Here is a 13170-nt window from a genome sequence, read left to right on the forward strand (position 1 = left end):
AAAGTAAGTGTTCCTCTCTGTGTGGGAACGTGGGTACCAAGGGGTCACCTCACTGTGGGTCAGAAGGTAAGCCCTCTTATCTGCTCAAGCCCCTCGGCTTAGCTAACTGCACGTGAGCTAGGATTTTCTCAAACGTTCTTTCTCTGCAAGTTCACAGGGAAATTTCAAAACAATTCCTCATTCCTCTGCCGCAGCTTGCGTTTTCAGGCAGTGATGGTTCATCTTTTAAGCCCGCGTGGCCGGATGCTGAGACAGCATCGCTCTGCAGACAAGCAATTGTTTGTTCCCGGAGCAGGACCTGTGCCCTCAACTGTACTGGCTTTGCAGCTCCCTGGGCTGATCCTTTCTCAAGTCCCCCGGGAGGCACTTTTGTGGCAGATTCCATTTGGTTTCAAAGGGCCTCGAGGAGGGGCGTCGGGGCTGCTTGGCGTGGCCCCCCAATCTCCCATGTTAGGAGCGACTTGCCAGCCGCTTGCGGAGGGAGCGCGAGCCCGGCCCCGAACAGGCTGCTCCTGACCCCCCACCCCCATTGTCTGCGGGATCGGGCGTCTTTTCCCAGCCGACCTGCCTGCGAGTGGAGAGATGTGAAAAGTTAGAGACAAAAATGGTCTCTACAGAGTGAGGGGGAGCTTTCTTGTACAGAAAGGAAGGAAATACCTCTGTGGGATTTTATTTCCCCCCCCCTTCATCCAAAAAATACAAAGAGGCTCTCTGTCTTTAATGCGAATGTCGGCTTTAAATCTTTTAGGTTTGGATTAACTCTGCAAAAGAAAAAAAAATCTGACAGGCTTTCAGATATGACGCAGAAAAACTTCTTTCCCTTCAATTCATGGCGTTCATTTGCAAAGCCAAAGGCTGGTGGACTGAATAGTGGGCGCCAGTCTCCCCGTCATAGTTAACATTACAATGGTCAGAATTAGCGGCCTCCTTCACTACCAGTGGACATTTAATACAGGGTGGCAAAGGCAAGAATAAATCTTTCTTCTCTTGCCCCCAAATTAAAAGAGATTATAAAATTAAGCCAAGTAAAAGAGGTATTTTCAGTTACACGACTTAGAATCTCATCTTACCTTTTTCCCGTAGAAGGAAAAAGAAATGTGCCATTTTGCAGTCATTACCTAACTCAAAAGCTTCCTTCCAACTAAACAAAACCCACTGACTTGATGGACATTTCCTATTACACAGTTATTGTTGGTTTTCACTATTGAGGATGTCAGCAAGCATGTCGAAGATCATGTTTTGCTTATAAAATAAAATGACTTTTATGTGAATATCTTTCGTCTTGGTGGTATCTACAATGTGGGTGCTATTCCATTGAAACCACGTGGCAACATTTACTTTCTGAAATTTTGGGTAATAGCATGTTCTTATTTTAACGTGTTCAGAGCTGTGTCAGCCTAGATAGAGGGAAACCTGAGTATCCTTGTACCAAGAGTCCATATCAATAAGCTTGTGTTAATGTAGAAAAAATTTTAAACAGCAGCTCCTGGTCTCCAGTTGAGAGTCAAAATGAATAGGTAATCTGAAACACAACTTAAAATTAGTAATCTTTGTATTTGATAAGGATTGATTGATTAGGACTGTTTATGTGTAATTGTGAACCTGCCTATACGAATTAAACTCTAAATCATTTTTAATTCCTGACCTGGTTAAAAAAATAAATTTCTTGCCTGAGTTTTAATGGGATGTAAATGTGTGTGCGTTGGTTGGCTACTTCAGAATGGAATTATAACAATACGTTTATGGATTTAAATAGGTACTGCAAATTTATTCTTGATAAACAAATAGACTCGAAGTGAAGCAAAATATCCCTTTTGGTTTTATTATATGACACTGTCCCTTTTAAGCTCTAGTAATCTAATTACATTATGAAGGGATTTTTTTTATTATAATCACAAATAACTAATAGAATTTGTTGGTTTTTATTATAGAATCATTTTCTTTGCAACCCCAAAGGCTCTGATATAGCAATTTGGGATTTAATAGAAAGGAATGCTTAAAGTTATTTTAATACACTTTTATTTGGGTTTTACATACTAAACATTTGGCTTGACTTTAGCAATAACAGGATGCACCGAAACAAGTTATGTAAATCTTTGAACAAAAATTAATATTATTCCTATCTAATATCAAATTGTTATTTTGCATAGATTCCTTAATTAATTTGTTTATACTGTGTTCGTGATTTATCTGGATGATCTTTTCGTATCGCGCGATATTTTAGAAAAGCAAATTTTTATGTGCCAGAAATAGTAAATATAGCTTTTAATTAGGATTGATTTTACATGTTGTATTATAAGAGAAGTTAATCCAGTGTATGTTTGAAGTTTGCTCAAAAAGATAAATTTTTATATTCTAAGTTATAAAAGAAGGTCAAAGTTTATTACTCCATTATTTTGATCACAGTAACAAAAATTTCACATAAAAATATGAAAAGATTTGACACATGATAAAACTTTGTTGTATTAGCTACTTGAAGGAAAAAAAGAAATGTAGTAAATGCATGTTTTAATACATTTGGCTTTTAATTCCAAATATTTCACAAGTGTGAATTCAGAGTTATTGTATACTCTCTTGCAGAATGAGATTCTTAAAATTATTTTACTTGAAATCATATAAAAACTAAACATGAATGATGTATTTCTTGGTTTTTAAAGTAATACTGTTTCTGATGCTTTTACTCAGGCAGCCATGTTGTTCAGTTCCGGAGTCTTTTGGACAGGCCTGTTATTTATCCCTGTGGCATCTTTGCTTCTTGACGTGGTGTACAAAGTGTAAGTATAGTGCTCAGTTATGTCATTAACAACACAGATGCATATTAATCCTCAGATTTCTCTATTTGTAACATTAATTCTAGTGTAGAGTTTACAGAATAGGAATTAGTAATATTAATTCTACATAAAGAAGAAAGGAGTGATTGAAGAATTAAAAAACTAAATTAGTTTAAAAGAGCGAACAGAAGTAAAGCAGGTAGCTTCAATTAACATTTTTGTTAATCAGCCTGAAAAACCCATTCAAGGTAGAAGAAAAAATTCTTTTACCTCCAAATACATATATGTATAAATGTTTAGTGAACAGTAGTTGTGAAAGGGAATTTTTGCTTGCCTGATTCTAAACATGTATAAAACAGAATAGAAGAAACTACAACTTTACTAATCTTTCTCAAGGATTATAAGTTTTAAAGTGTCCTCTCTTCCCACAAAAAATATATCATTAGTTAGTTAATGTGATGCTTATTTAATAACTGAGAGTTTTAATATTGTAAACGTAAACCATTTATTTTATGACTATCGTTTCTATAATTATATTAATGCCCAGAATTACTGTAGTCTTTTTTTTTTTAATATATTTATTTATTTATTTTTGGCTGTGTTGGGTCTTTGTTGCTGCATGCGGGCTTTCTCTAGTCGCAGCGAGTGGGGGCTACTCTTCGTTGCAGTGCGCAGGCTTCTCATTGCATTGGCTTCTCTTATTGCGGAGCACAGGCTTTAGGTTCGTGGGCTTCAGTAGTTGTGGCACACGGGCTCAGTAGTTGTGACTCACGGGCTCTAGTGTGCAGGCTCAGTAGTTGTGGCACACGGGCTTAGTTGCTCCGCGGCAAGTGGGATCTTCCCAGACCAGGGTTCGAACCCATGTCCCCTGCATTGGCAGGCAGATTCTTAACCACTGTGCCACCAGGGAAGCCCCTACTGTAGTTTTTTAGATTCTATGGAAAAATTGCTTGTACACTGGTTACTGTTGTACTTAGCAGCAGCATGATCAAAACTAGTTTCATAAAGTCTTAAATCTTCACACAAATACCTCTACCCTTTTTTTCTCTACAGTATCAAGAGGACTGCTTTTAAAACATTAGTGGATGAAGTTCAGGAGCTGGAGGCAAAATCTCAAGACCCAGGAGCAGTTGTGCTTGGAAAAAGGTAAAATATGCCCTGAATATGTTCTTTTCCAAGTGAACTTTAAATGTCTTTTGCTAGTGGTTGGAAATAAGCAGTTAAACGTGTTTATCTGTTAACATGGAGCTAGCAGTGTCACTGACAAATTTTGCAGTCAGAGAGATGCAGATTCAGATCACGTCTTTCTTCGCTAAGCTGCAGGTGACCTTAGCCAAGTTGCTTAGAGCTGCTGAGCCTCAATTTTCTCATCTGTACAATGGGAGTGATAATACCTCCCTCATGGCCAGTTGCGAGAATTGGATAAAATACTGTGGATAAAGCAGGTGGCTTGCCATCTGGTGCTTAATGAGCACTCAATAAAAGGTAGGTACAAATAGTGTTTATTATTAAACTGAAAAAGGAAAAAAAATAACACAGTAGAATATAGTCAAAATCAGAGCTTGACATAAAGTCAGCTCTCCCACAGTTACCTTTGTGGTTCAGTACATTGTTAGGAACTGACCTGGGCATATGTCTGTCATATATGAAGTCAGTTATGTCTTCCAAGTCCTCCTTACCGCCCCCCGCCCCCCAAAAAAGCAAGGTTAGAAAGCTAATTGAATTGACTAAATTTCACAAAACATTATAGAAAAGAATTTAAACTTATATGAAAGCACTCTGTGATACACCACAGTTATGAAGAAAATACGAGGAATTTATTCTTTCTGTCTTTCATCACACTAAAGTGAGCTAAAGTTTTGTCTCAACCATAGGAAACGTTTTGCCCTGGTCTGTGTCACCTTCATCATGGTTCACTGTCGTTGCTCAGTTTGACACGGTGGAGTGTCAGACTGGGACCTCAGGCTGAGACCTTGGCTTCCAGCCCTCTCGTGCTCTCATTAGGCCGAAGGAGCACGTCACACGCCAGTCTGTGCCTCTCTTAAAAATAACGGCACTGGCATCTGTGGGGCGTGCACCACGTGCTGGGTGCTGCACTCCTCACTTCACAGGTACTATTGCATTACACTCCTGCAACGACCCTGTACAAATCCATCATCCCCAGTTTTTCCAGATGAGGAAACCGGGGCTTAGACAGACCAGGTTCTCAAGGTCAGAAGTGACCACGCTGGGCCTTGAGCCCATGTCAGTTGATTCTGGAAACCCTGTTGCTAACCGTGCACTATTCTGCCTCCTGCTGCTGCTTTTCAAGAACGTAGGATGGCAGCAGAACTAGCCTGCCACTAACATGACAGTTCGTAGCCTCTCCCAGTCGGTGTCCCTGTGTACCTGATGGGCTGCTACCTTTGGGGTTACAGGTGTAGCTACTCCTCCCTCCAGCTTTGCCTCATCTCTTCCCTTCACCTCCAAGTCAACATCTATTCTATTGCCTTTCATAAATAGTTCCTCAGTAAATGTTTTTTCCCTCTTTCACTCTAGCTGTAAAAAGGATGTGGTAAGAGTTCTAGCTCACAAAATTGTGAACAAAAATATTTATTCACAATTATTAGGGAAAGTCTACTGATAGCACTGTTACTACCCTTAGTAAATTTCTCCTATTTGTGTGTTAATAAAACCTATGTTAAGCCCCTCCATGTGATACTGGTTCTCCATCGTTTATAGTATATCGCTGACTTCAACAATTCATAAGTCAGGCTGAGGGTTCCATGTGATGACCTCTGACCTCTGGGTACTAAAGACCTGAGTCTGTGACGTGTGTAGTCCCTTACATTAAATAAGTCAGAGAACCTAGAAGGAAAGAAGTGAATTCCGCCGTAAATGATAACCAGCTTCTCCAAGAAAATGCATCGGATAAATTTCCTGCTGCTGCTCAGCTCATTTGCCTAAAACAGCTGTTCAGCTTTTCTTAAGGACTCAGGACTAAGTTAGATGTTAGCTGAATACCCCAGACAAAAACCCCTAGTACAGTAGGGACCCTGTGTTGCCATTGCTGCCAATCGGTGAAGAGAAGGATGGTGATGATCAGTGCGGCATGGTGTCTGCCTGCTAAACGGTAGCTAGAGGAAGGGGAAGAAAAAGGTCTGTGAAAAGGGAAAAGTAGCAACTGGTTGGAAAAGTCTTCGCACCAAACTACATTCTAAGGCAGTTTAGAAATTGTCAGATAGATTTTATTGATAGAACTCTTTCAGAAGCCTTGGAGAATAAGACTCATGTCAAATTTCAAAAAACTAGCTAATTTCATCTGCATTTTTCAAAGAGAAAGAAATAGTGATTTCTGTGTATTCTAGTGATACCAGGCTTCCCTGAGTGCCAAAACACCACATTATGTTACGCCTCCCGGTCTCCACACGTGCTGTTCCTTGTCTAGAGCTGGTACCCTCTTACAGACTGGGTAATCCAATTCCTAGCTTTCAAAACCCAGTCCAAATGCAATTCCCTCAGCTTTTCACAGATAAAATCAATTCTTGTTCTGCTATCTCTGTATCTTGTTTGTTCTTCTGTTTTTACGTTTATTGCATTATGAGATAGTGTATTTGTTCGCCCTATGCTTGTTCGTCTCCCCTACTAGACGGAGCTCCTTGTAGGAGAGGCCTCTGTCCTGGTCTTAACTGCAACCCAGAACCGGCCACAGAGCCAGGAGCATAGTAGCACTCAGTCAATATTTGTTGAGTGGATGAATGTATGGCCAAGAGAGTTAACTAAGGAATGAATGAAAGAACGAATGAAAGGGTGGGTGAAAGGATAGTTGAGTAGTGGGGTTGACCTGTGGGTAATTAAATTAAAATGCGATAACAAGAACATAGAAGTATATAGGTTACACTTCCCAAACTAGTAACGCCTAGTGTTAATGATTGTTTACTTTTTTTGTCATAGAATGATGCAGTTCTTAAGAAAGATCTTGTGGGTTGATCATCCCAATTTTTTTAATCTTCACTAAGCACTACTGTGAAGTCAACCTAGATGTAAAATGAAAGAATGTCAGAGAAACTATAACTTACTTGTAAGCACCGTATCCAGATTAGTATTTATAAGAATTTATTTCTCATCTCTACTCATTTTCAAAACTTGAAACACCTTGGTTAAAAGAATTAGTACTTTTTGTAGAAATAGTATGCCACTTATCATAATTTCCAGCAAATTAGATATATTTTAATTTTACATCGAAATTTTGAGGAAAAAGGTGTGTTTCATCGTTTAAGTATATTGCTTTGGAGCCATGGGTTATGGTAGAAATCAGTTTAAGTCTAAAAAATTGGGAGAATAAAGCCAAACCTTATTCCTAATACTGTGTAGCCATGGCTTATTTTTGCGTGTTAAGAAAATGACTTTAAGCTGTGAAATCCTGTTCTTTGCTTTTACTTTATGTGGACGTGCTCCAACACTAGGGAGCCGAAGCATCTTCGTTCCCAAAGTCCAAAAAGCTTTGAAATTCAATTCTTTCCATAGGCTTATAGCAAAGTTTGCTGGAAGAACCAAAACAATTTGTACTATAAATACATTGATCATGTTTATTTTTCTACAATGTAATATTCCTGTATTTTATAGCAGAAATATTAATTTTTGGAATGTGGGCCTCTAAGATGCCACTTGAGAATATTACATCTACACATTGTGTGTAACGTATTACTTTCTCTAAAACAAAACAAAACAAAATGTGAATTCAAAATCCCAAAGATTTAAAATAAGGGGTTGTGGACAATGGGCTCATTAGAGACAGGTCAGTTATTACTGGATACCTTTCACGTGTGTGTGAAGCAATGCATCTCATAGTAAGGCAGTATGAATAATGAGTCATAATTTTTTGTATCTAACTGTAGACATTAGCCAGCATATCATCATCAGCCGTTACTAAATAGAATTTTAGCCCAAGGTCTTCAGGTCAGTCCTTATTAATTTGTCAATCACCACTGTGTGGCCCAGCTTTAAAAGAGACAGTAGGGAAGTATGGATGTCAGATCATTTGGTCATGGGGGTGGTGATGGTGTTCTCTCCCAGCTTTTCTCTGTGTTGCTTATCTTAATGAAAAGCAATTTTAACATTGCCCCAGAACTAATAGAAAAGAAACCATATTTTTCAGTTTTCACCTGGGTTTTATATCAGGATTACATAAATTTCTTTGAGGCTGGGGCAGAGGCGCAGGGTGGGGGGGGGGGGGAGGTGATTAGGATAGGAGGACATATCAAATGTTTTCCCCCAGCCTACTCTCATCCCTGTGATAAAGGTTCCATCCAACATTTGTAAAGAAACGTGACAGAACGATGAAATACCTCCTCCAGAGCAGAGATTACTTAGGCTTCTTGTATTCACCGTTCATCTCCCCACCACCACTGCCTACTACAGGACAGCTGTCGTATTCTATGCACTGAAACACTTCATGAATGAATGAAAACAGCTTGGCAACCCAATAAAACAACAAATGCAAATTGACCACTCTTCAAAGATAACTGAAAATACCTTAAGACAACATGTTCCAGGACAGTAAATGAGTTTTCACTTTTTTTTTTTTTTAGTATTTCTAAATGAAATTTTATTTTAAAACGTGGTATATTTCCACCTCACCTCACCAAATATCTAAGTTGCAGCATTTTAACAGGCTTGGAAATAACGTAAGTGGTAATTGTGTGATTGCATTAAATAAATAGAAAATTTACATAGCTTGGTATGTACATGAAAGACCCTACAAATTGAGTAAAACTACTGAACGAGAGTTGTGAATAAGATGTGGTTTTAGTTAGAAGGCATCCTAGAGTCTTTTTTTCTTCTCACACTGTGTTAAACTGTTCAACAAAAACTAAACTTTTAACATGTCTATTAATGTTAACATGTTACCAGTATATTTTATAATGTGGCTTGACAGTGATATCAGTACCCATAAACATTGATGACACAGAAACTGCGTAACTTTGAAATGATGAGTAGTTCTCCAAAAGTGGGATAGGACTAGAGAAATACAAATCATCATCAGTTATTATTTATTAAGCACCCTCCCACGAACGGCATTTATATTCTGAGGAGGGAGTTTTTGTTCTATAATCAAGAGGTCCAATGTAGCTAAGGCAAAAAGCAAAACACACAAAAAAAACCTAGTAGTTTTCCTAAGGAAGTGGAGTGAGGGGCATTGTAAGTTAAAACTCATGTTCGGCAATAGACTTCCCCTGTTGAGGTAATGTTGAATATAAACCAAGGCATCAGAAATGATCCTCACAGAGTATCTTTTGTTTCGTGATGATCTCTGTTCTAGTTGGGGTTTTTTCAATAATAAATTCCTTGGGATCTGAGGGATGGTAAGGGTGGGAAGAACTAGTGCTTCTAAGTGTTGAGTGGTTCCTGAGTACCAGTAACTGTGGTTGAAGCTGTACAACTCCCTGAATCCCCCGTCAGCCGGAGGTTAGGAATTGTCCTGTTCTCCATGAGATGTCCAAGAAAGGTTGCCTAAGGTGACCCAGCTAATAAGTGACAGACTCAGAATTAAACCAAAGTAAGACTGCAAAGCCCAGGCTCTTTCCACAGTAGTGTACTGCTTTCCCCAGAAAGAGACTTTCTGCTTTTTTTTTTTAACACTAGACATTAACTTGATGTAACAGCTGAGTGATAAACTAGCCTTATATGAACCGTTACGGAACAAAATTACATTATCTCATACATTTAGGTTGCCATAATATGAAAGGGGCAATTCTCACATCTGCCTTCTTGTCGCTTCCATAATTGTAATATTAAAGTATCATGTTGTAGTATTAAAGTATCATGCATTCAGGAAGGCCAGCCCGAAACCTGGAAAACGTATTTTGGGAAGAAGAAGCTCTATCATGATACATTGCCGTCCTCTAGTCTTCTGTAGTCATTTCAGTTTTAAACACCAGAGACTTGCCAAGCACCCCGTCCACGATGCTCTGCTAACAACATCAGACCACCTGCTGCTAAAGCTGCCGACTTCCTCAAAGCGGTTACATATTTTAGTGTCCCTGTGAGTCCCCGGGTCTGTAACGGTAGATCATTTTAAGAGCAGAGTAAGAAAAGTCACTCTGTAAAAATGGCTCCTTCTCATTCCCCATATCTGTTTATTTCACTAGCAAAAGCAAGTTTTACAAATTTTTGCAAAACCACTGGAGTCTTAAGATTAATTCGCTTTCTTGCCTTAATTCCCAGTGACAATAAAATATGTCTAATAAATAGCAGTTAACACCCCTAGACTTTTAAAAATGTGTGTAAGACTACTACAAATGTCAACATTTCTAAATATTTTATTTCAGCAAAAGCCTAAATGTTTGTGTAATTACAATGAGTTCATTTTGCAGATGATCCTTTTTTTTGCGTATGATAAACATTGTTCCCTTTCGGGGTCTAAAAAAATTGGCAAAATACAGAACTAACATAACTTACAGCAGTTTAACTAAAGCTTTAAAGTGGGGAAGCTAAAAGATGGAAATTTGTCCACTGAGTCAATTCCAGTGATTAAAACAAAATTGCATAAACATTTGCTGCAACACATGTGGATTATTTATTAGCTCTTCATCCTTGTTATGTGTTTGATATCAAAGCAAAGTTTTATAAATCAACCAATGAAGAAACGGCATGATTGGGAGGATTGATGATGTTTAAAAGTGCACTTTGGAATTATCACTCAAATTCATCTATCCGACAAGTATTTGACTCCCTACTGGGTGAAACACTGTTCTGTGTGCAGGGGAGAAAAACAGATGCATTATTTCTTACATTCTGCTTTTGGAAGTTACATAATTACATGGGTTTGTTTCTGCAGAGAAGATTCTTCTAAACGTTTATTGAAAAATGTGCTTTTTCTTGTCACTTTACCTGGTAAATTATTTTCTGAAAACAGCTTTTTTATTTTAAAATGAAATTAAGGAACACATTTCATACCATATTAGAGTGGTACTGGAATTTTTCTAATTAAAAAGTCTGTGAAATTTCTTCTTTGCATAATTTTTCAGATTTTTCTGTATAACAACAAAAAATTATTTTACACCAGAATATGTGCAAAGTAGGAAAAAGGTATAGTGATGGTTAATTTTTTTAATTCTAAAATGCCATGCTTGCTATATGTAGCAAGTCTAAATTCCAAGATTTTAGAAGCCACTAACACAACTGGTAGAGTTTGTATTTTTTATTAATTATATTGTGCAGGTTCTGTATTTGACTTAAATATAACTGGGGGTGGGGAAATCTTTTGACTGGGCTACTGGGGACAAAACTCTCCTTCGCTCTCAGGGGGGGAAAAAATGGCCTCAAAAGTATCCAGTACTTGAAACCTCATTTGCTGTCTGAGAAAATGGGGTTGAAATAATCCCTAGACTCCGGACTCCGGATTTCTCAAGCAATCTTTTGTGTCAGTCTGACTCTCTCTGGTGGTCCTGTGGGCTCTCTGGGTTCTCCACTGAGTTGATAATTCATTTCACACGTTTGCATCTGTTCCGCAGCCTCACGGAGAGGGCGCAACTGCTCAAGAACGTCTTTAAGAAGAACCACGTGAACTTGTACCCATCAGAATCATTGCAACAAAACCTGCTCCGTAAGTATTTGAGTTCTGTTTTTTAAACACATCCTCTGCCATTACCTCATAGGATCTGAGAGCAGCATTTTAACTTTAGAGATATTTACAGTTAACACCTAAAACAAGTTTTGCACATTTGCAACATGTTATGTAAATAAATGTTTAAAGAATCCTTTGACCGCAGCCATCTCACTTTCAGCAAAAGAGATAGAGCATTTGAAAATCTTGCTGCTTTCACTTCAAGAAAAATATTCCTGCATGCCCCTTGTTTCCTTAAGTCTTAAAAAGAACCAGTGAAATAAATCTTAACTCTTAAAAGCTCACTCTGTATTGTTAGCTTTCCTACTTGAATAACTTTGCAAGAGCCTTTTCAGCTTTCATACACAATGACATGTATGTGAAACGTCGCACAATTGAAGCATGTATTTTCCCCTTCAAAAATATTTATGAATATTTACAGTTGTAAGAAATTATTAGGTATCACACCCTCTTAACATTTCAAGGATCTAAAAAAGAATATAATATATAAAGCCCTGTAGTAAATGTATGTGTGTTAGTAATATATCATTTGTTTCATGTTATTTCCACATGTAATTTATTTTCATTTATATATACTCATGTTTAATGCTTTTGCTCTTTATACTTCAAGAGGCCTTTTCTAAAGATGTGATTCCCTTGGAGGTCATTTCTTATCCCCAAGCCCCCTTGGACCAGGCTGGGGCATGAGTGAGTTTATTTGTAGATGCTGAGAGCCCAGAATAATGTCTTCTGAGGGAAGGAGAGCGCGCTTCCACTATTCGAAGTTGTGTGTGTTTATCTCCTCCTCTCCCTTGCTTTTATTCTTCCTTCCCTCTCATCCGCCTGATCTATATGGAATACACGCACCCACTTGACTGCACTCCCCACCCCTCTGCTAGTCAGGAAGCAGACATTAGAGGGGCTGGACTTGAGATGCTGAAGGGAGAATTGAGGGGGGCCGAGAGCATCTGTTCGTCTAGGGAACACAGCTCCTAGAATCTAAGCTACCATCGTCTCACTCTTCATTTTGCAGTTGAGTCTATACCTTTTACAGACATTAAAAACTAGTGTCTTCATGCTTTTAAAGGTGGGAAGGATGCATTAGTTCCCCAAGTTAGGAAATGAGCGCTCAACACTCAGAATAACAGAGACTTCCAACGACTTCAAGGTGACCGTTTCTATTTTATCTTTAACTTACAGACGGGTATGCTTTCTCTCAAGATGAAAATGGAATCGTCTCACAGTCTGAAGTGATTAGAGCGTATGATACCACAAAGCAGAGACCCGATGAATGGTGACGGGGGGAGGGATGAGAGGCCAGCTCTGACACATCTCGAAGGGGAGCTCCCAGGTCTTCACCAGAATCTGCTGACCAATTCCAGCCTGGTCCAAGGAGGGGAAATGGATCTGAACTCATCTCATTGACTGACATTCAGATTCATGTATGTTATAGACATAAGCACTGTGCCACTACACTGTAACACCATCTCTTTCAGATTTTCTAAAGTATTTACTAAGTCTTTGAAAACAGAAATGGAAAATGACCTTGCATCTTGCCAGAGTGTTTTCTTAAACTGAGAATAGGTCAGCATTCTTATGCTGTTACTCTGGGGCTGCCACTAACTATCAGTGTCTTGGATATACCACAAAGCGACCGACCTTTACGAATCTCTAAAATGGTAGTAAGTTAAAGGGACTCCTTGATATCCATTTTAGATTTCAGAATATGCTGAGAAAAACCAGCCTTCTTAAGGAAGCGACTCACTGAGCAAAATTTCTAAACAAGACATTAATAATAATAAGTGTTTGTGT

General features: G+C 38.5%; 1 protein-coding gene across 1 annotated transcript in view; it reads left to right on the forward strand.

Annotated features, from left to right (window-relative positions):
• ATP8A1 (ATPase phospholipid transporting 8A1) overlaps positions 1-12757 on the forward strand; it is a 236293-nt gene extending 223536 nt beyond the window's left edge. The window contains exons 33-36 of the mRNA XM_065877682.1: positions 2686-2774; positions 3825-3917; positions 11267-11358; positions 12559-12757. Coding sequence (XP_065733754.1) covers positions 2686-2774; positions 3825-3917; positions 11267-11358; positions 12559-12656 — 372 coding nt within the window. The 3' untranslated portion in view covers positions 12657-12757. The remainder of the gene's footprint in view (positions 1-2685; positions 2775-3824; positions 3918-11266; positions 11359-12558) is intronic.
• Positions 12758-13170: the final 413 nt, after the last annotated feature.

Source organism: Phocoena phocoena, chromosome 5 (assembly GCF_963924675.1).
Source record: "Phocoena phocoena chromosome 5, mPhoPho1.1, whole genome shotgun sequence".
NCBI classification, from domain to species: Eukaryota; Metazoa; Chordata; class Mammalia; order Artiodactyla; family Phocoenidae; genus Phocoena; species Phocoena phocoena.